This window comes from Schistocerca americana, chromosome 3 (assembly GCF_021461395.2).
Source record: "Schistocerca americana isolate TAMUIC-IGC-003095 chromosome 3, iqSchAmer2.1, whole genome shotgun sequence".
In the NCBI taxonomy this organism is placed as follows: domain Eukaryota; kingdom Metazoa; phylum Arthropoda; class Insecta; order Orthoptera; family Acrididae; genus Schistocerca; species Schistocerca americana.
The window spans coordinates 542,732,498-542,755,716 of NC_060121.1; the positions used below are offsets into that span (position 1 = coordinate 542,732,498).

Consider the following 23,219-nt stretch of genomic DNA (forward strand, 5'->3'; position numbering starts at 1 on the left):
CCTTTTATCTTTGCTAATAAGCTGTCGGGGATCGTCGACAACCTACAGATCTCAGTGTCTTCCTCAGTCAGTAGCAATCGCAAAGGTAAAACATCAGGTTCCTTCGATGATGAGCACTACTCTAACAAATTATTTCGTATGTGATACAACTGAGACAACTACTTTCCCAATGTAAATTGTGAGTTAGACATTCAATGTGTAAGCACCCCTAACAGTCCTCATTAGCCCCTAAGTGCCGCAATCAGTAAATATGTTACACAGGTAAAAAAAAAAAAAAAAAAGAAACTTTCTGATTGCAAACATGGTTAATGGAGTCTGCATATCGCGTAATAAATTTTGTTGATTTCACTGTAGTTACTTGATGAAACCTGATTAACGGAAGGAAGCGGGAGGATAAAAGAAAACGCATGTATTGCCACTTTATGAAACAACTGGCGAAAAAGTGAGGTTTTCCAAGTAAATGACTAATTTTTGATAGAGACATTTTCTGTGCTTTTAATTCATTACCTGAAAAGAGCTAGGTAAATGTCGTACCAACATCTTCATCGTAACTAACAACAACAATTGCAAACAAAAATCATCTTAACCGCCTGCAACCATATTTACAACATTTTTCCCCTACTGCTATTAAGAGATGGATTCCTTATATTACGAGTACTGTTAATTTCCAAGGATGGCCAGCATACTTCATAATGACATGTAAATTTAGTTTTCAGAATATGTAACATTAAAGACAATTGCTGAAATCATTCATTGGCTTGTTGCTAGTCTCAAACTATACCTCCGTCTGCTTGTATAAAAAATATATATATATATTAACTGCGGTTGTTCTTTACGACAGTGGATACCAAAAAAACTTAGGATAATAGCCTGCATTATTGTACGAAAAAGGAAAAAAAATCATGTTTACGCTGCGGATGTACGTTCAATATGAGCATGGTAATAATCTGTTAGCTAGACGTCGTGTATATATAAATTATTGTTATAGCTTTCTCGATAGATAAATATCACGAGTAGCATTTAGTAACTTATAGCTACATACCAATCCTCCTGCAGCTGCATACACCATTAGCGCTGCCAAAAGACCCACATGACCAAGAGCCGATTTGAGTCTCTTGTTTCTTGAGGTCTTCCCTCCTTCAGTTTCTTTGTTAACTTCACCAGACATTTCACAAACACTAAAACACACCCATGGTTACGTTATTGAGACTGTAGCCCTCCGATCACATCAGTGGACTGTAGCGGAGTGAAGGGTGCACAGCGCTCAGCGCGACCCGGTGCGCCACTAACACTGCTAAGGACGTTTTTAGTCCGAACCCGAGGAGCCTAAGGCATTGTTTGGAACAGTAGTTCCTCTGCATATGGTATATATTAGGCTGTTATGGATAACTTATATTTAACATTACCGTAATAACATACAAGAATTGTCCTACAATAGGTTGCTACGAAGAAGTGTCATTTGATATTTTTCAGTGCCTTTATGATAGAAATTGGTTTGTATATGTATATCGGACTTACACACTGCAGAAAGTATTTCGGGACTTTGTTTAATTAATGTGTCACGCTAATTGTATTTTTAGGTAATATGTAATACCATTTACTTGAAATGAAATTCGAACACTCAGCGGGAAAACGTGGTTCAGACAGATGGCAGCACTAGGTGGGCTACTTTCTCATCATAAGAGTCTTTGGCGAAAGACTGGTGTTCTGTTCTGTTATCTTTCACCGTGGTGAGACGCTAGCGGCTAGACACTTAAGAGGAAAGACAAGTGAATGTCGAAATGTATTATTTATGTGTATGCTGTTTGTATTTCCCCGAAAAAAATGTAACTGAAAGACAATTCTGAAGATAGCATAGCTCACACCGTTAATTGTTCGATTATACGTCTTCAGTGTCATCCTCCACTTTTTTCAGAAACATATGTAGCCTATGATAAGCTAGTGAAATTTGAAATATTGCTTATCTCTCTAAATTATGTGCATGCCAGGTATACATGACAGACTTCGTATGCAGCAATATCAATGTCTCTTTTTCTCTGTGTGTTTTCCTGAAACCAGATATGTAATCACTCGAAGAAATAGTTTCTTTTTTGTTTTCAGTTAGGTACTTACTTCATCCTGACATTATACTCACTGTTTATGTTTTATTATAAGGCAGGTACATGAGCAGAATACTTGTAAATGATTGTTTTTAGCAATTAGTGGAAGATCACTTAGAGAAGAAGAATGATTTCCGCATTAAAGGGTGAAATTGACATCCAGAAATTGCCTGTGGATTCAGAGGAACACAAGTTTAATTCATGGAAAGTAAAATACAAGAAAAGTCACATACTACACTCAAAATGTGTCAATGGGCCTTGCGAAGACGATAAAAATAAATGCTTGTTGTGCATGTAAGTTAGTCACACATTCCTGCATGCAGTAGGTAACTACGTGGTTAAGTGAATTTGAAGTTTATATTAGTTACATATAAACCTTCCTGCGTGTGCTAATGAGGAACTGTTATATAATTGATTTATTGGAAATATTGTTACATTCATTTGAAATTATATGGAAATATTGGTAAGAAATACGCTGCACTGTTAGTGCAAATTTTGTTCTCCCTCTACTTTACAGAGGGTGTTCTCTCCCCCCCTCCCCTCCCTCCCCCCCCCCCCCCCCCCCCCCCCCCGCCAGAAACAGTGTTGCAGGTCGTTCATGTAAAATCTCTCTTTACAGTATGTCTCACACTTTTAACAATTTTTGTTCTGTGATGAATTCACACACACTGAAAAAGGCCTAAGACTGGAATGCAAATTATTTTGATTAACATGTGAATCCCTCCCCCTCCCTCTTCCCATTCCTTTCTGTTTAATCATGAAACTAACCACATTACACAAATTCCCATGAACTGATCTCACTGCTCAACATCTCTCTTCAAAATCAGCAATAAAGTTTAACTAATATGGATCCCAGTCCAGTTACAGTGCTTGAAATGAGCTCTAATTGGAGAATGCTAGGCCATCTTGAACGTAAGCCTACATGTGTACAGCCAGTGCAACATATTTGGAGCTGTTTAATTTAGTGAATGAATGTTGCAGATGACAAAAACAGCCTTGTGCTGTGCTGCAGATCACTGTATGTTAGGGATATTTTGCTAGTAATTGCCATATTCACTGGTAATAATTGATTTACTTTTTTAATTTCAGATCTGATTCAGAGATAAATCTTCAATTTCAAGGACTATGTTGATTTTTTGGGTGTTTATTTGCTTAAGTTTATCAGCTAGAAAGAACTTTACAAAGGGCCATCAGGGAAATCTAAGATGTTGGAACAGCTGAAGTGTGAATCAGTGTTTCACATAGTTTTTAATTGAATTGTGGGGCTGGGAAGGTGGATGCGTGAAAATAAGTGATCAGTTTTTATTGTCAAAAGTAATAACATATTTGCTCATAATCATACACGCATGGATCTTCCACACACCTGCATGTGGGTGGCCCATTGTAAACTTTAGCCTAAGAAAGTGTATTAGATGAGATTATTGGAAGGCTGAATTATTATTAGAGGTTACCCCCATTTGACTATGAAATGTTCATCTTTTGCACTGATAAAAATCTTCCTCACTTACATGTACTCTTTAAAAAATACGAAGACAGGTGTCGGTTATGGATTAGCATTTTCATTATTGTATTCACTGAATTAGAGTTAGCATTTCATTGGGACATTGTGTAACTCAAAGCACTCATTACAGTTCGCTATCTGTATTAATAGGTGTATAATGTATACAACTAAGTATTTAATCAAGCAATATTATGGTACTATATTTTGTTCTTGGGAACAGATGAAGTAAAGTAAAATTATCTGGTGAGGAGACATTGAGTTATGGTATGGGGGTGGAAGTGTACAGCACGGTGAGGTGTGACATGTTAAGAGTGGAAGAGAGGCATGGAGAGAGGATGAAAGTGATAGAAGAGTGAAGATATTCAATTTTCAATTAGAGAAAAGGGAATTATGTTCATACATCCTTATGAGCCTACTGTATCTGGTATATTCACTGTCTGTTCATTCATTCATTATCTCAGTTGATTAAAAAATCTGTTGTCTCTCTATTTCTTGTGCCTCTAGTATGTTAATGTCTGTACCAGAGGACTGGAAGATCTGTGGTGATATATCTGGCAGATTGTGTTTGCCCTAACAGAGGTGAATTCTTGTCTCAGACTTAAAGTTGTACATTGAAACTTATAACAGATGTGTGTTCATTGTTTAATAAATATTGTATTGCATACCAACTGACATACTTGAGTTGTGTTTGTCAAAATTTGTTGCAACTGGGAGGAAGAACATATATTGTTTGTGTAGTAGCTCATTTTAATGCTCGTGTGTTTGGAACTGGGTGGCAGTGAGTGAACAGACGTACAGTGAATATAACAGACTGCTTTATGCATTATGTGATTTGATGTTTATTTGGTTCTGTTGTTTACTTGGCATCAAGAAAAATATTCAGTATGAGTCTACTTTGACCAGGGACATAATGTTAATGCCTGCTGCCAAGTCACCTTTGCTTGCATATAGTCGTAGTTTTGTTGTTAGTCGGTGAAGCCAACAAATGTGAAAGTAGAAACCAGCTGGTTGTGGTGACAGACTGACCCGTAGCTTAGCCCATTTGAAAAAATCTCCACTGGTATCAGGTTATAGTTGCCATGTTAATTATGCCGTTTGTCATGTTTTCTATGTTACTGGTCAGTGCTGATGACTCATATCAAATATTCCTCTTTATTCACTTTCATGTTGTACAAATAATGCACTGAGTAATATAAGACAAGCCTAATGGAATAATACAGTATTGCCTGAGCATTTTACTTATCACATACTTACTTTCTAAATTACTTAAATTTACATTTTATCATCATAATTTAAATTTAAATACAATATTTTTATTTTGATGCCATAAGTTAAAGTACCTGTCTTTTTTTCTTTTAGTAGTGTGCTTCTACCTAAATAGTTTCCTCCATTGGAAAATCCAGGATGGAATAATCACAATATTATGAAAAAGAATACATTGCTAATCACCATACAGTGGAGATGCTGAGTAGCAGATGTACACAACAAAAATGACTGTGAAACAAGTAAGTTAGCTTTCAGGAGGTGTGTGTGTGTATGTGTGTGTGTGTGTGTGTGTGTGTGTGTGTGTAATTCGGATGAAGGCCTTTTGGCTGAAAGCTAACTTATTTGTTTAACAGTTTTTTCCCGTATCTGTTACTGAACATCACTATATGGTGAGTAGCAATCTATCCTTTTATTTCTTTCCACTCCCGGGTTTGGAATGACTCCTTACCCTCTCCCTTAAAACCCACATCCTTTCGTCTTTCCCTCTCCTTCCCTCTTTCCTGATGAAGCAACCTCAGGTTGCAAAAGCTCGAAATTTGTGTGTGTGTTTGTGTGATTTTTATTGTCTCCTATCAACATACCAATGCTTTCGTTTGGTAAGTGACAGCATCTTTGTTTTTAGTTATCTTTTTATTTTGCCATAATTTTCTCCATGCTTATACTAAGGGATACCTTATAACTCTAAGGCCTTATTCATTTTATGAAAAGCTTGATATTTGATGATGTTTCTATTTTTCTTTTGAATACCTGTAGATTATTAATTTCCTCTTTTTTATTGGTAGGAACTTTATTGTGTACTTTTATATCCGACTTGGTAGCCCCCTTGTGTAGTTTAATAAGTATTGCATTTCCTTGGTGGAAATTTTTCACCTGTATTGTCATAGTTGTGAATCTCACAGTTTGTCTAAAATAATTCCCTGCTGTTGGCTGCAAACATCAGTGAGTGTATATATTGACCTGAAACAGTAAATATTCTGAAAGACTTGAAGAGACCCCTGCAGGATTTCGCTTAGAGACCCCATGTATTAATGTCATTGCTTGTTTTTGGTGTTCAAAAACTTTTTCAACTCCTGCAGTATTTCCCCAGAGTGTTATATTACAGGAGACTATAGAAGGGAGATACCATATGTAAAATAAAATAACAGTATTACTTCTTTGTCAACAAAGTGAGAAATGGGTCTCGCTGCAAAGCAAGCTGCGTTAAATTCCTTGACCAGCTGATCAATTTGCTCATTCCATCTTAACTGACTGTCCCATCTTTATGCCTAGCAATTTTGAATGTTAAGTTCCAGTAATTTTGTGAGTATTGATATTCATTTCAGAGACATGAAGTTATTTATTTTTTGCATGAAATGGTAAAATATTAGTTTTTGAAAAACTTAGGATTAGGCTATTTGCAGTGAACTATTTGTACACTTGGATAGTGACTGTCAGGGCTTTATCCTGCATTGTGGAGTTGGATCACCAGCAAACGTTACTATTTTTGCTGTGTTTTTAAATGTAATTGGTAGATCGTTAAGGTAGATCAGAAAAATCAGTGACACAAGAATGAAGTTCTGGGTGACTCTATTTTACATTTCCCCAGTCTGAGTTTGTTACACTTGCCTCCATTAAAACAGTTCTTTGTTTTCTGTTGTGTAAATAAGATTCTAGCCAGGTCAAAAATTTGTCTTTGATGCCACACACTGGTAGTGTTTTATCAGTATGTTATGATCTACCCAGTAAAAATGGCTTAGTGAGGTCACAAAAGATCCCTGTTGAGTATCTTCTGAAATTTAGTTCACCTACAATTTCATGTGTTAGGATAAATTAACATAGCTCTCTTTGTGGAAAATATGTTATAAAATTTGAACTGTATATCTGTCAGTAAACCATTTTGTGTAGTGTAGATGCAAGTCTTATGACTCAATATCCTATCTCAGTAGAGAGGTGGGCTGATAATTGAGTATTACATTCTTCTCTCCATCTTTGTGGACTGTCATCACCATCACATGTGTCAGCCTCCAAAAGTATGTCTCTTTTTGTCTCAGTTATTATGATTCAAAATGGCTTTTACTTCATTGTTTGACCAGCAAATCTTTTGTGCACAATGTATGTGTCTGGTCTTCCTGATTGTACATGTTAGAATTTTACAGCATTTCGTGTTATTTCATTACATGATTTATACAATTTCTCTCTCTCTTTTTGACGTGTGTTACTTTAATGCCAGTTGTTAACCACTCTTTCCTTCCTCTGCAGGGTGGTTGGATTGTACGCTTCAAAATGTTTGAAAAATAAGTTCAAGGCTGAAATGAATTTCTCATTCACTTTGTCTGCCTGGTACACTTCCTTCCATTATATCTGATGTAAAATATTTGCAAATAATTCTGATGTGAAATATTTGCAGACAAGGTAGTAGATTCAGTATTTATGATTCTATGTTCAACTTGGATGTAGCCATTTACTGTTTTCTGTTGGCAAGATTTAAGGTTGTAATTTGTCCATCATAATGAGACACAACCATTTATTGCAGCTTTTCCCTGTAATCTGTTAGGTCCAGTAACAAATTACTAGTTACTGTCTTGCTGTGGCCGCATGATCTTGGTGGGAATTAGATCATAGGGAGTAGATTGAAAGTAGACAATAATAATTCCCTTTTTTTTTTTTCGCAATTTGTGGTTTGAAAGAAGATTAATGTTAAAATTGTCACACACAATAATCTTACTGTTATTGTTATGGAGTTTTCATGTTTAAAAATTATTTTGCATATATTTGAAAAATAAGACGTCAAAAACTTTCTTCCTTTGTAATAAATAATACATTTTCATTACCAAAAAAATTTTGAGCTGACAGATTTCAGATCGTGTGTCCCACAAGCCTAACAAGATCCATGTTTTCATGTGAACTTAATACATTTTCATAGTTAAATTTTTAATTTTAGAACGTTTTTCACCAGGTTGACTGTTACAGAAAAAGTATAATGATTCAGCTGTAACACACATTTATTTCCTGACAGTGAAAAACACAAAAATCACACCCGAGTTATCAACTTAACATTGGAAGATGGTTTTGACATACCATACGCCAATGTTTCCTGCAGTCTATGAAATTTTCTGGGGCATATATTCCCCACTACGTACAAATTATGTACAAACCTGCAGAATGACTGTGGTGCATATAATGTTTCAAAAAAAGTCTGTAATGTAAAAAGCAACATAGTTAGTTATTTGAGACATTCTTGGACTGAAGAAGGTGGTGGTTTTATGTAATTTTTGTGAAACACATGCCACTCCATGTGTTTACTCTCAGCATTCTGTATATGAACTCCATGGTCCATAATATTTTTGTCAAAGGCCCAGAAGCATCTTGCTACATACTAGCACTAGACAGATGCGAGATGTGGACATCACAATGCCCAAAACTACCTATTACTTTAGTAGTACATATGTATCCACCTCTCCCCCCCCCCCCCCCCTCTCTCTCTCTCTCTCTCTCTCTCTCTCTCTCTCTCTATCTCACACACACACACACACACACACACACACACACACACACACACTTCTTTTATTTTGATTAAATATTTTGAAACAATGTCAAATATCAATTGTACTTATGACAGGTTCCTTAATAGTACATTTTACATGAGCAGTGACTGCTGCCCAATGCAGGAGCCTTGAACTTAATATCCTTCACCCGTACAAAAACATAAATACACCCTCTCTTCTGTCACTCTTCCTGTGGTGCTTTTTCACTTTTAACGTGTCATGCTCCACCTTATTTTGCACTCACCCCACCCTCATGCCGTACTCAATGGCACTTCTCCATAACAGGCCATTTCATTTCATCTGTTTTCAATCTAAAAATAGCATGATAATATTGCTTGAACACATGGTCAGATTGTAAATGACATACTTATCCATAGAAATAGCAAATTGTAATGAATTATTAAAGCTGCAGAGTTGGGTAATAAACATACCATATCAAATGCAATGCATGTAAAAAGAACAAAAAATCAGCTGCAAATTCTCTGTGTAATTTTCTTTTATCTCGTTAGTTTATGCAAATGAAATTTGCTACTTTAATGCGTTGTGAATCACAAATAATATAGTCGAGTTATAAACATGTTAGGTTATTTTAAGTGTAAGTGCAAATGCGGAAGTTTATCATTTAGCTAGAAGAGAAACTCATAATGCCCAAATTAAGGTACCCACAAATAATACTTCATTTGTTTCTTAATCTCATTTGAGATGTTTTTTCTTGTAAAATTATCATCTGTCATTTATTTTGTATTTAAGTGACAAATCAAACCAGATGTAAAAGCCAAGAGAGTCAGTTTCATCCTTGAAAATGGAGGTGGTGTTCTGGAACACGTTGTACTTTAGGAAAATGTAATATAGTGATTGAACACAGTGTATTTTGTTTCAGGAAGAGGTATTACGTGGCACTATTATACTTGACACTTGAACTTTAATCTTTCATGTTACTAAAATGAGTACAGCAATCATCTTTTAATAGTGTTTCTTTTGTCACAACATAATATTTCATATGCCTATTTCTGCCCAAATTGTCTTCAGGATGACAGAACATATCATTATCCAGCACATTCCTTTTTGAAATTGACTGAGTTGTGGTACTGTGAGATGCTTGGACCCCAAATCAACGTAAAGTTTTTCAGTTTTTGTGGGCATTTCTTATGTGTTAACAGAAAATATCCATCTCTCTCCAAATTTCAAATCTCGTGCTACTTGATATATTCTTCCACCTGCTTTTTCAGCCATCATCACATTTCTGTTCCCAACATCGGGTAATATGTTGCATTATCTTCCAGCCAATATAATGCATATAAATTACAAATCAGTGGTTAAAATATGAAATGAGTGTTATGAAAGATTCACTTGAATTTAAGAATATGTACAAACAGAAATGGTTGTGCTTTTGTCATAATGTACTAGGCCTACTTGTCCTCCATACATGTTCCGGTATTTGACTAGGACTGATTTGATGTGATTCAGAGGTTTAATCTCTCTCTCTCTCTCTCTCTCTCTCTCTCTCTCTCTCTCTCTCTCTCTGTCTGTTAGTAGCACAGTATGCAATATTTTTTCCTCTCATTGTTACACTTGTTCACATTGTTGTGGGATAGAGATATTGTTGGACAGGTATAATCACAGGCAGTGATGGACGACATGAAACACAGTATGTATGTCATAGAGGTGTAGTGGTATATGAATAATGAGAAATGGTACAGACTTAACCATGTGGGATAACAGGGTAAAAGACATAATGTTCAGTTTTGCCACAGATTAGGCTCGAAAAATAAAGTTTGATATTTGACTCTTAGTAGGGAATATGCTCTCCTTGGGAAATAATGGACATTTTGTACCAGTTGTTTATGCTGGATACAAAACTGTTGTGGACTCCTTGTGGAATATTGTCCGACTCCTCTCTCAAGGCAGTTTTCAGCTCCTGCATGGTTCAGGGAGTGTGTGTTCATTAAAAACATGTCTGCCAAGAGCATCCCTGGGCACACTCTACAGGGTTTAGGGCCAGGAAGTATGTAAGCCATTCCATATGTTCGATATCTTCACTTTCCCGTGTGTCATATACCTCAACGGTCCTATGTGGGCAGGTATTGTCATACATAAACAGAAAGTTGGTACCTACCGCAATCCTAAACAGACATATATAATCCAGAATAATCTCCTTGCAGTACCACTCTGCCGCTGTAACAGTTCCTCGCACAAAGATACCCAGCAGTGTTCGGCCATTCTGCATAATGCCTTCCCACACCATAACACCTAGGCCTTACTGATGACATTCATAAAAATTTTGTGGTACATAATGTGTTCCCCTCTCTCTACACTCTAACTAGTGGTGAGAAGCAATTGCCACAGTGAAATTGGATTTGATGGAGACCATCGCTCTGGACCTCTGTTGCTGACGCCAACCATCTTGCTCCCTACACAAAAAAATTCTTTTTTGATGATTGCGTAATTGAAGGGGGATGCATTTAACAGTCTTGCAAGCATACAAACCAGCCTGCTTTTATCATCGCAAAATGGTTCTGGCAGAGACATACATACCAGTAGTGGTTGCCAGCTCTGTAGTGATCTACCTTAGAATGAGATGACTGTTTCTTTTCTCTAGTAGGGCTACATATCTATCCTCATATGGTATGGTTGTCCATTTACAATAACCAGCGTGCTTTCGCATAGCATTTCCACCTTCAGGAGCCTTTTTAATTACGAGCTGACACATTTGGACACACACTGTACTGTGTCCACAATAGTGACACTTGACCAGCTTCGAGCTGTCCGGTTGCTCATCCATGAATGCAAGTAGATGTGTTGCTGTATCACACCGAATGTTGCATTAATTCCACAACAGCCTTTGTTAAACACCATACTGTATGAACTGTGGAATGGATACAGAGCATTCATGCATAGGCTTCATTACAGTTAACATGTCATGCCCTCTGCATTTCCTTTTCTATCATTGGTTGAGTGTTCCATAACAACTGCCAGTTGTGGCATATCAATTTGCATTTGTTCCTTGGCAAGTCTCAGTTTTTCCTCAGCAGTTGTCAAGCAGTGTATTTTCCTTCAGAATGTTGTTCAGAGATTTATTAGTCTGAATTTTTTCTAGTTCTAGAGACAATGTCACATTCTGCGATCTAGAGCATTGGTAACAGTTTACATAAATAAAATTGAATAAATGTTTTCTTCACAGTTACAACAGTGAACTAGAGCTTCCACATTTACCTGACATGGTGTTCCCCAACAATGTGATGGTGCTACAGCATGATAATGGTTGTGGAATAGAGTTCAATGCCTTGGATGCTCTGCGAAGAGTCAGTAATGGAAAATTATCTTTGAAAGTTGCCTGTTCTGAGGAATGGAAGGAATCAAGGTATAAATTTCACTTGAGTTATTTAATTTAAACTACCCTTCTATTGTAGAGAAAATTGCTTATTTTTTATGTAGACAGGAGCATGGAAATCTTGATGAAGTTAAGCCATTTGACTGGACATTTACCACGGACTATATGGGCACATTGTTGGGAAATTTTATTGTCAGACAAACAGATGAGAGGATAAATATTGAGAAACTACGGCAAAGGGAGCAAATATTATTTTATAATGATCTCACATTGTTTGAAGATGAGTTACATGATAATGGCATTGCAGTTTGCTCAGTGAAAGTGGTAAGTATGAAATGTTATTACTCAAAATTAAACTTTTATTTTACCATCTATTTCAATGTAACTGTCATCAAGGAGTGTGACTGAATGAAATTTAAAATGTTGATTTGACACCAGAAATGGTCATCAAGCCAGTCACTAAAACAATTGGTTTAGTGTCTTTCACTTTACAACATTTTGTGGTGTCAAATATTTTTATTTGACTAATTGGATTAGAAAGTAATTTAGATGTGTACTATCGAAACTGATATCCAATGTATTACATTCAAAAACACTCAAAAAAAAGTTAAAATCTCAAGTGTGTGTGACTGAATAGTTTTTATTCTGGGCACATGTTGAAATAAAGGAAAAGGAAACAACCCTGGACTCTGTGACAGTCAGAGGAGGCCACCAGACCTGCAAGTTGAGAAGGGGCCATTAATACAACCCCCCTGTGGGTCCAGGGGTTAAAATAGGCCCGAGGTATTCCTGTCTGTCGTAAGAGGCAACTAAAAGGAGCCTCACACTTTTCGGCCTTGTAAGTTCAGGTCCCATTTTATGGTCTGACCTGCCACTTTCCAAATTCTACAGAAGTGTAGGCCGTATGGGGAAGGACACCTTACGTGGTGCACGAGTTATCCATACTGCCCTTAGATTCGATATCCTGAACCTCTTGCCATGGCTTTGCATCTCCACCTGCAATTCAGCTATTTGGACAAGGACACTTTCTGGGTATGTCATCTTCTTCCATTGTCTCCTGTCCTCTTTTGTCCCCATGACAATATTGGATTTCTCTGCACCCAATATCCAGCATGGTAGCCAGTCCATTGTGATGGAGCTGTCATGTACCCATTTGGTAGTAGCCCCCTGACAACACAGGGATCACACTGCTGATGCCTGAGCTGTAAACTCCCCATGTATGCCAAGGAGTAGATGCCTGTCTTCCTGGGACATCAGGACTCCCAGCAATGGCCATCATGCCAGGTGGCCTTTGCTGTGGCTGGGTGCCACTCGTGGGAAGAGCCCCTGATTGGAATGGGTGGTATCAGGGCAGGTGATCAACAATGAAGCAGGCTAAGTCACCTCTTGCTGGTGACCGTAGGGTTCCAGCAGTCTCTAAGAAGGGCAAGATCGAGTACAATGCTGACAGAAATGACGCTAAATCGTTTCCCTCCCTCACTACACCATGGGAGGAACGTAGGGCTACAGAAAGAAGATAGCCATATTCGCCTCGGTATTTAGTCTGTAGCAGAATGGACGAGAACTCCTTTCTACCTACAAAGCCACAATTTTTTGTTGAACATCTTGAAGATAAGTTTGGGGAAGTGACAGCACTGTCCAAGATGAGAAGCAGAGCAGTCTTGGTTCAGACAGTATTCCCAATCTAATCCCAGACGTTACTCGCTAGGTGATATTCCTGTTTCCGTCATTCCTTACGAAAGCCTCAACATGGTCCAGGGGATTATTTTCAATCGCGACATCCTCTTGCAGTCTGATGACAAGCTCTGTGCCATTCTAGAACAGCGGGGTGTTCATTTCATCCTGCACGTTTACAGGGGACCCAAAGACAACAGGGTTGCTACCGGTACCTTCATCTTGGCATTTAATGGTTATACATTGCATGAGAAGGTCAAGGTGATGGTTAACCGCTGTGATGTTAAACCATACGTCCCTCCCCCTATGTGGTGTTTTAACGGCTGTAAACTCGGGTACATGTCTTTCCGCTGCACTTCCAGTGCCACGTGTCAACACTGCGGATGTCCACTGCATCCAGATACTCCATGTGCACCTCTTCCCACTTGTATCAACTGTTGAGAGCAGCACACCCCCTGCACACCAGACTGCACAGTACTCCAAAAGGAGTGGAAAATCATGGAGTACAAGATCCTGGATCAGTTGACCAAGAGGCTAAACATAAATCTGAATGATTACACCCTGTTTCATTGACAACCACATATGCTGCAGCTACATTACCGTCACTGTCACATTCACCAGTCGTACCACACACTGTGGTACAAACAGTGGGCCCTCCGGGCCTCCAAAATACATCCGCACCCTTGGTAGTAGGGGGAAAATCTCCTTCCATTGCTCCCAAAGTACCTGCTTCGGGAGCAAGCGCACCCCCCCCCCCCCAAACACAGGGGACATCGGTCCCCTCCCCCCAGCCAGAGAAGCAACAGCCTCCTCTGGCTCCTCTTCTGCGGAAGGGGTCCTTCGGGACCTTCTCTCCCAAGGTCTCCACTAATGCCACAGCGGACACTCATCTGTGGCTAAAGGAGCCAAAAGCTGCTGGACGAAGAGCTTCATGGTCTTCCTCTGTGTCTGAAGCTACTTCAGAGAAGTCCTCCCAGCAAGCCCCTAAAGAGAAGTGAGAGGGCAAGCAAACAAAGAAGTCTGCTAAGAAAAAGGACCCTCCGGTGGCTCCAACACTACCACTCCCTACCAGTTCTACACCTTCGAATGAGGTGGAGATCTCAGCATCACCTGAGGACTTGGATCTCACTGATGCCTCATCCACAGTAAGAATGGATACAAATACTCAATTGGTGGCAGCAGGTGACCCTGAGGCGTAACCTTCCTCCTAGAATGCTTCATGCTTTCCCATCTTCATGATAACATCATCCTCCAGTGGAATTGCTGTGGTTTTTTCCACCACCTGGCTGAGCTATGGCGGCTGTTATGCTGTACACCTGCTTCTGCATTGCCCTCCAAGAAACCTGGTTCCTGGCAATGCGGACCCCTGCCCTCTGCGACTATAGGGGGTATTACAGGAACTGTAGTGACTAAAATAGTGTGTCAGGTAGAGTTTGTGTCTGTCTTGAACTCAGTATGCAGTGAACCTGTGCCCCTTCAAACCCCTCTTGAAGCTGTGGCTGTCAGGATAAGGACGACGCAGGAAATAACTGCCTGCTGTCTATATCTCCCTCCAGATGGTGCAGTACCCCTGAATGCATTGGCTGCACTGATTCGTCAGCTCCCTAAACCTTTCCTACTTTTGGGAGATTTTAATGTCCATAACTCCTTGTGGTGTGGCACAGTGCTTGCTAGCCGAGGTAGAGATGTTAAAACATTTCTGTCTCAACTCAACCTCTGCCTCGTAAATACTGGGGCCCCCACACATTTCAGTGTGACTCGTGACACTTACTCTGCCATTGATTTATCCCTCTGCAGCCCAGGACTTCTCCCATCTGTTCATCGGAGAGCACACGATGACTTGTGTGGTAGTGACCAGTTTCCCATCTTCCTGTCACTCCCCCAGCGCCATTCAGCCTGATGTCGACCAAGATGGGCTTTAAACAAGACAGACTGAGAAGCTTTTACCTCTGCTGTCATTGTTGAATCTCCCCCACACAGTACCATCAATGTGGTAGTTGAGTGGGTCACTAGAACGATTGTTTCTGCAGCGGAAAACACGATCCCGTATTCTTTAGGGTGACCCCAGCGAAAGTCTGTGCCATGGTGGTCACTGGAAATCTCTGAGGCCATTAAAGAATGTTGCTGAGCTCTACAGCGACATAAGCGGCACGCTTTCCAAGAGCACCTAATAGCTTTTAAACCCCTTCGTGCCTGCGTTCACCAGCTTCTAAAAAGACGAAATCAGGAATGTTGGGAGAGGTATGTCTCAACCATTGGGTACCATATGTCATCTTCCAAAATTCTGGATGAAGATCAGACGTGTTTGTGGGTACCAGACCCCGACAGGTGTCACTGGCATTAACATCAATGGCATGTTATCTACCAATGCAAACGCAATTGCCAAGCACTTTGCTGAGCACTATGCTCGAGCCTCCATGTCGGAGAATTATCCCCCATCATTTCCCACCCTCAAACGGTGGATGGAAAGGAAACCCCTCTTGTTTACTGAATGTCTCAGTGAACCCTATAATGCTTCATTTACAGAGTGGGTGCTCCTCAGTGTCCCTGCATGTTGCCCCGACACAGCTCCTGGGCCAGATCGGATCCACAGTCAGGTGAACAAACACCTCTCGTCCCACTACAAGTAACATCTCCTTGTCATCTTCAACCAGATCTGGTGCAATGGCATCTTTCCATTGCACTGGCGAGAGAGCACCATCATTCCATTACTCAAACCCGGCAAATACCCACTTGATGTGGATAGCTATTGACCCATCAGCCTCACCAACGTTCTTTGTAAGCTGTTAAAACGTATGGTAAGTTGGTGGTTTTATTGGGTCCTGAAGTCCCGTGGCCTACTGGCTCCATGCCAGGGCAGTTTCCGCCAGGGTCGCTCTACCACCGATAATCTAGTTTGCCTCAAGTTTGCCACATGAACAGCCTTTTCCAGATGCCAACACCTGGTTGGAGTCATTTTTAATTTATGAAAAGCTTACAACATGACCTAGCGACATCGTATCCTTGCCACATTATATGAGTGGGGTCTTTTCCGATTTTTATCCAAAATTTCCTATCGCTCCGTACTTTCCATGTCCAAGTTGGTGCCTCCCATAGTTCCCCCCACATCCAGGAGAATGGGGCTTCCGCAGGTCTCTGTATTGAGTGTATCTCTATTTTTAGTGGCCATGAACAGTCTAGCAGCAGTTGTTGGACTGCCCATCTCACTTTCTCTGTATGCAGATGACTTCTGCATTTCGTACTGCTCCCCCAGTACTGGTGTTGCTGAGCGGCGCCTACAGGGAGCCATCCACAGGGCGCAGTCATGGGCTCTAGCCCTCGGCTTCCAGTTTTCAGCCGTGAAGTTGTGTGTTATTCACTTCTGTTGGCATCGTATCGTTCATCCGGAACCAGAACTTTACATTAATGACAATCCACTCACTGTAGTGGAGACATTTCGATTCTTAGGACTGGTTTTTGATGCCTGATTGACGTGCTTTCCCCATCTTGATCATCTGAAGTGGAAGTGCTGGCAGCACCTCAATACGCTCTGCTGGGGTGCAGATTGCTCTACGCTGCTGCAGTACATAGCCCTTGTTCAATCCCGCCTTGACTGTGGGAGTCTGGTTTTTGGTTCGGCAGCGTCCTCAGTGTTGTGTTTACTTGACCCAGTGCACCACTATGGCATTCGACTGGCAACAGGAGCTTTTAAGATGAGTCTGGTGACTAGCGTCCTGGTGGAGGCCGGAGTTCATCCATTGAAGGTTAGGTGTGCACAACTGCTTGTCAGTTACATTGCACACACTCGTTGTTCTCCTGAGCATCCAAATCACTGTCTTCTTTTCCCACCCACGGCAGTTCATCTCCTGCATCGGAGGACCAGGTCAGGGCTCATGATTATGTTTCACGTCCAATCTCTTCTGTCTGAAGTGGACTCTTTGCCTTTACCACCTATACTCGAGGTCCATTCACATACACCTCCAAGCTTCGCCTGGATCTTTCACGTGGTCCTAAGGACTCAGTTAACCCTGCAGCTGTCCGCTGTCACTTCCTCTCGATTCTTAACATGTACCGGGACTATGGAATGGTTTACACCGATGGCTCGAAGGCTGATGGTCACTTTAGCTTCGCGTATGTTCATGGTGGACATACTGAACAGCACTCCTTGCCAGATGGCTGCAGTGTTTTCACTGCAGAGCTGGCGGCCATTTCTGTTGCTCTTGAGCACATCTGCTGATGCTCTGGCAAGTCGTTTCTTCTCTGTACTGACTCTTTGAGCAGCCTACAAGCTGTCGACCAGTACTATCCCCGCCATCCTTTGGTAGCGACCATCCAGGAGTCCATCTATGCCCTGGAATGGTCCAGTCATTCTGTGGTGTTTGTGTGGACCCCAGGCAACGTCGGAATCCCAGGAAATGAACTTGCCAACAGGCTGGCCAAACAGACTATAAGGAAACCGCTCCTGGAGATCGGCATCCCCATAACTGACCTGTGATCATTATTACGCCGCAAGGTTTTTCAGCTTTAGGAGATGGAATGGCATAATCTCAGTACACACAACAAATAGACATGCTATTAAAGAGGCTATGAATGTGTGGAACACCTCCATGCGGGCCTCTTGCAGAGACTCTGTGGTTCTCTGCCAGCTCCACATTGGCCGTATGCGGCTAACACATGGCTACCTCCTCGGTTGCGAGGATCCACCTTGGTGTCACTGTGGTTCACACGACTCATCCACATCTTGCTGGACTGCCCACTTTTAGCCCCTCTGCGGTGGACTTTTAACCTTCCCAACATCCTACCTTCGGTGTTGGGCGACAATGCCTCAACAGGAGATTTAGTTTTACGTTTTGTTGGGGTGGGGGGTTACCGTACCATCTATGGATGGACATTTAGCCTTCCTTCTGAGGCCACCACCCTCCCTCTATTTTAACTCCGTTGCACTTTCTTTGCATTTGTTTGTCCTGGTGGTTTTCTTTTCCCTACATGTGTTCATCTCACCTTTCTTTTTGGGGTGGTTATTTTACGTGTTGCAGAGTGGCCGGCTCATCCTCTTTTTATTATTGTGATCAGCCAGCCCAGACCATCTGCTCTATGGTTTCTTTTATCTACTTTTCCTTGTGGTGAATGTTTTCCCCATTTATTGTTCACTCCATTCGTTTTCTTTTTAGGTGTGGTTCCCCATTCCTTTTCCTCTTCTTCTTTCTCAAAAGTACTTTGGCTGTTTTTTGTATGTTGAGCCTTGCTTGTGTCAGAAAAAAGGGACTGATGATCCTGTAGTTTGGTCCCATTATACCCCAAACCAACACAAAACTGGAACAGGAAGAATGTCTTTTTTAATCATCAGTCTATAGAAAAAGAAACGTGGGAGTTGATATTTACTTTTGAGTATTTGTTAGTTGTCCAACTTCAGTTTTTCTTAATTTATTTGCATTGCCTTTATGTTTAGTTGTGTGCGGATACCAGTGACAATGCTGTTGTTTGCTCGCATTCCTGACAACAATACTTAAATGAATACAAATTATTTATAGTTGTTGTTTTATCATAATAGGTAATAAAGTCATTCAACAACAATCCTCAGGGAAGTTAATGTGCTGAGAACCCAAAAAGTCTCTTAACTTCGAAATGATTTGACAGATAATAATGTATCCTCAGTAAAATTATTATGACTGTGTGACTATAACATGCGGTTGATTAAATTTTGATTACATCATGACATGGTCACACATCTGTGAGATTTTGCTGAAAGTTGCTCGGCCTTATGAGCTGTCTTGATATGTGAAATCTGCAGATGTAAGTAATCTAATATTAAAATGAAACAATAATTACTAATTTTTTTCATCTTTCAGACTTCCCACATTTTTAGCTTCATTTTGTTCAAATGTTCGTTCAAAAATAGGGATTCTTCCTCTGAAGGCACAGCAACTTACTTTTGGTATAAAAATGCAGTGCATTTGATGAGCTCTTAGTTTTTTATAAGTCAAAGTCTGAAATGTTGTCTTTGCGTGGATATGTAATTGGTTGTGGAGAAGACAATATGTATGCAGCTGTAGCTTTAGGTATTTGGATGCAAATGGCTAAGACATTTATTCCTACCATATATTTTTGTTAAAATAAGTATAAATTCAAAATTATATATCATTGTCACAGTACATCAGATTTATTACAACAGAGATTATAAATCTACAGTTCTGAGTATATTGCAAACTAAAATGTTAAAAAATAAAGTACATGTGTTTGGCATTGGAAGTAAGGTTGACTTAGTTGTGTATTACATGCACTTGTGTGTGTGTGTGTGTGTGTGTGTGTGTGTGAGTGAGATAGATACACATTTCTTTTATTTACAAATTTATTCATCAACAAATCAATTATCTATTCTTAGTTATTTTCATGAAACTTCCTGGCAGATTAAAACTTTGTACTGGACCAAGACTCAAACTTTGGACCTTTGCCTTTCCCGGGCAAATGATCTACCACTGTAGAGCACTTGCCTGCAAAAGGCAAAGGTCCTGAGTTGAATCTCGGTCCAGCAAACAGTTTTAATCTGGCAGGAAGTTTCATATCAGTGCACACTCCACTGCAGAGTGAAAATTTCATTCTGGAAACATCCCCCAGGCTGGGGATGAGCCATTTATAATAGCTCTCTCTCCCTCACCCTCCGTGTCCCTCACCCTCCGTGTCCCTCACCCTCCGTGTCCCTCACCCTCCGTGTCCCTCACCCTCCGTGTCCCTCACCCTCCGTGTCCCTCACCCTCCGTGTCCCTCACCCTCCGTGTCCCTCACCCTCCGTGTCCCTCACCCTCCGTGTCCCTCACCCTCCGTGTCCCTCACCCTCCGTGTCCCTCACCCTCCGTGTCCCTCACCCTCCGTGTCCCTCACCCTCCGTGTCCCTCTCCCTCCCTCCCTCTCTCACTCTTTCTTTTTTAGAAAGGTACAGATGTGAATTACAATTTGTAATTCCAATTCACCATCTTTTCCATCTTTTACACATTGCATAGATAGAAATTTTTCTACAGAGTAAAAGGGGTTGTCAAGGAGACACTTTCTCAATTTCCTTTCAGGTTTAACTTTGCTATCTGTCAGACATTTTATGTCATTGGGTTAGTGATGAAAGTTTTTGTGGCAGCATTGTACATCCATGAATGCCATTGTTTTCTTTTGGTGTTGTAATTATGTACATCATGGCTCCTTTTGAATTATCTTGGGCTCTTTACAAGAAACTTCATGAGGGAATAAATAGTCTTGCAGTAGTCAAAACTCCTTACTCAGACGCCTACAAGATGACCGTGAGTGGGCACCACATATTATTCTTGCAGCATGTTTTTAAGCAATAAAGACCTTCTTTCTTAAAAATGAGTTGCCCCAGAACGTTATTTGCCATCATTGAATGAAAATATGCAAAATATTTTGTTTTTCTCCCAAAGATTTGCAGTGATTTGAAGTGCAGATGTGACTGAACTGAGTTGTTTTTCAAGTTAAAAAAATGATCATTTTTCCCTAGTTTAATTTCTCATTAGTATGGTTGCCTATACATTTTTAAATTTCTTCGTTGTGTGCTAAACTTATCGTCGGCATAGTACCTCTAAATGTACAGAACTGAATGTGTTGTCTTCTTTGGAATTGAGAGGGAGACCATTTGCAGAAAACCACTCAGTAATATCCCAGATCACGTAAGAAACAGATTGCCCGATCGCTTGGTGTAGCAGGCAATACTTGTTAGGGAACGGCCACCAGGCAGCGACCGCATCACACCTTTACTTGTGGCACCCAGCACTAGATGTGCAATATGGGGCAAACCTCGTCCATACGCGTAAAGCGACTAGTCTCTCTCCATCGTCTGGTCTCTGTGAAGTACATTTGTTTCTGACATACCGTTGCTAGTGGATCGAGTCCGCATGCCGAGTGCCTGCGAGTACATCAACTGTGGAAGGAGTAGACGGACGAATCCTGAACTAAAAATGTTCAGATTTCCCATCAAAGATAAAGAAAGGTTACCAAAGTGGATTTTAAATTCAGGTAAATTAATAAATTAGTTAAGAGTAAGAATTAATAAAGAGCCCTAAGCATTCGATCCTATTTAAATTTTGTAGAATTTTTAAATGAAATCATTGCTGCAGTTTGTCCTTTTTTAAAACTGTTTATTCACTTCACTATTGTGATTTTGGCTGTAGAGGCATTTTTGTGTGCAATGTGAAAACTGAAACTAATATAAGATATGAATAACAAAATGCAAAGCATAGTGTGATAACATTTGGTAAACACCTTTCTAGAAGGATTACTTTACAACACCTTTCTATTGGTACTTGAAAATGGCTCTAGAGCTGCAATCATCACAGTGAAATAAATGAATAATAGCCATGATCTAAATCATGGTATATACCAGAGCGAGTGAAGTGAATGTAAGTAAGTGTAAAAACTTATTTACAATGCTGCAAACGAGTATTCGTAGATAATTCGCCAATGTTCACTGCCATTTGTTTATACCCGTAAACAAGAGGGAATGAAGGGAGAATAATAGAAGAGAATGAGCATAGCATGCAAACTATAGATGCTGCCTATTTTAATTTCTTTTTTATCTATGCGGCAATAATCCTCATGCAGCTTTCACTTGCAAACAACACTACTTACAGCAAGAGGTGTGCGCTGGTGCGAATATGCCCAGTAATAATTGTGTTGCTGATAAAAACCTACCTCTGTTGTAGATACCTGTGGATTATCTTTAAACTGTACAAAGTAAATTTTTAACATAATTATGGTTTGCTGTCTGTGACTCTTCAAAGTTGACATCACTAAAATATGCTCGAAGAACAGACTTTCACTTGTATGTTAAGCGTTTGTAGCCCTCTTTCAGCAATAATTAAAAATTCATCAGGTGCAAAATGTCTTCTCATCAACTGCCTTTCTAATTAAAAATAAGGAACAAATATGTTTTGTACCACTCTTATATCATTTACAATAAGTTACATACAAAGTAAAAGAATTTAAATTTGAAATGACTGTAAGTGAAATGTGTCCAGCCTTAATTCACATCATAATCGAGTACGGACATCAGCAGACAAAAATTCAGGCCAGGTTCAAGTCTTTTGTCAGAACAGTCGAAGGTTAAACTGCTTTACAAAACATTGATATCTGAGAATGCGGATACGCAACTTGGCAGATGTGGATAATGACCTTTTGGATGCGGTGCACATACGGATGGCATTTTTCTTGTCTGCACAGACCTCTAATTACAACTACGATGTAAATCTTTGATATTGAGATAAGATTATTTTGCCTACTGGTTTTGACAAAGCAAGCAAAGTGGCATAGGAAAATAGATATGTTGGTGGCTTAATTTGTACATTGATGTGAAACTCATGAAAGTAATGTCAGAGCACTTAACATTGAATTGCAGCTCCAGCCTTCTTTAGATTTATTCCAAAATTTTGCACATATGTCAGTTGATGCCTTTCGCATGCTCCTCATTACACTTGGTGAGGAAATTTACTAGCAGCAACATAAAGCAGTTCGCATGCAGACGAATACTCTCTGTGCTGGTAGTGCCAAAGAGGAGATGTAGCGAACTGCTTTTGATGCTTTGCTCAAAAACTGACAACCAGCTGAACACTAATGAACACCACTGAATGCGTATCGAACAAGACTGAATTTTATTTTCTCACAGTGGTGAATGGAATTTAACACTGCAGAATGAGCATTTAGTCACAGAAACACTTTCAAATATTGAGGTTATGCTTTCAATACTAAATTGTTTCTCACTGTGAAAAAGCTAAACACTAAAGGGAAAACAACATTATAGACAAGGTTTGTTTCAATTAAGAAGCAAGTAATGTCACTCAGAAGAAGAG

At 40.0% G+C, this 23,219-nt stretch overlaps 2 protein-coding genes across 5 annotated transcripts in view; one reads left to right on the forward strand and one right to left on the reverse strand.

The window, feature by feature from the left end:
• LOC124606931 (TWiK family of potassium channels protein 7) overlaps window positions 1-1,274 on the reverse strand; it is a 457,919-nt gene extending 456,645 nt beyond the window's left edge. Inside the window, exon 1 of the mRNA XM_047139046.1 lies at window positions 1,043-1,274. Coding sequence (XP_046995002.1) covers window positions 1,043-1,168 — 126 coding nt within the window. The 5' untranslated portion in view covers window positions 1,169-1,274. The remainder of the gene's footprint in view (window positions 1-1,042) is intronic.
• Window positions 1,275-1,697: 423 nt separating this feature from the next.
• The window catches only part of LOC124606821 (TIP41-like protein), a 65,988-nt gene continuing 44,466 nt past the window's right edge, over window positions 1,698-23,219 (forward strand). For 2 of the 4 annotated variants that reach the window (XR_006978737.1, XR_006978736.1), the window contains exons 1-4: window positions 1,698-2,104; window positions 2,196-2,393; window positions 11,572-11,751; window positions 11,826-12,045. Coding sequence is in view for 2 of the 4 variants with exons in the window: in XM_047138889.1 (XP_046994845.1) it covers window positions 2,227-2,393; window positions 11,572-11,751; window positions 11,826-12,045 (567 nt within the window). In the remaining 2 variants the exon portion in view is untranslated. The remainder of the gene's footprint in view (window positions 2,105-2,195; window positions 2,394-11,571; window positions 11,752-11,825; window positions 12,046-23,219) is intronic. The other 2 variants (XM_047138889.1, XM_047138890.1) reach the window with 2 other exon arrangements.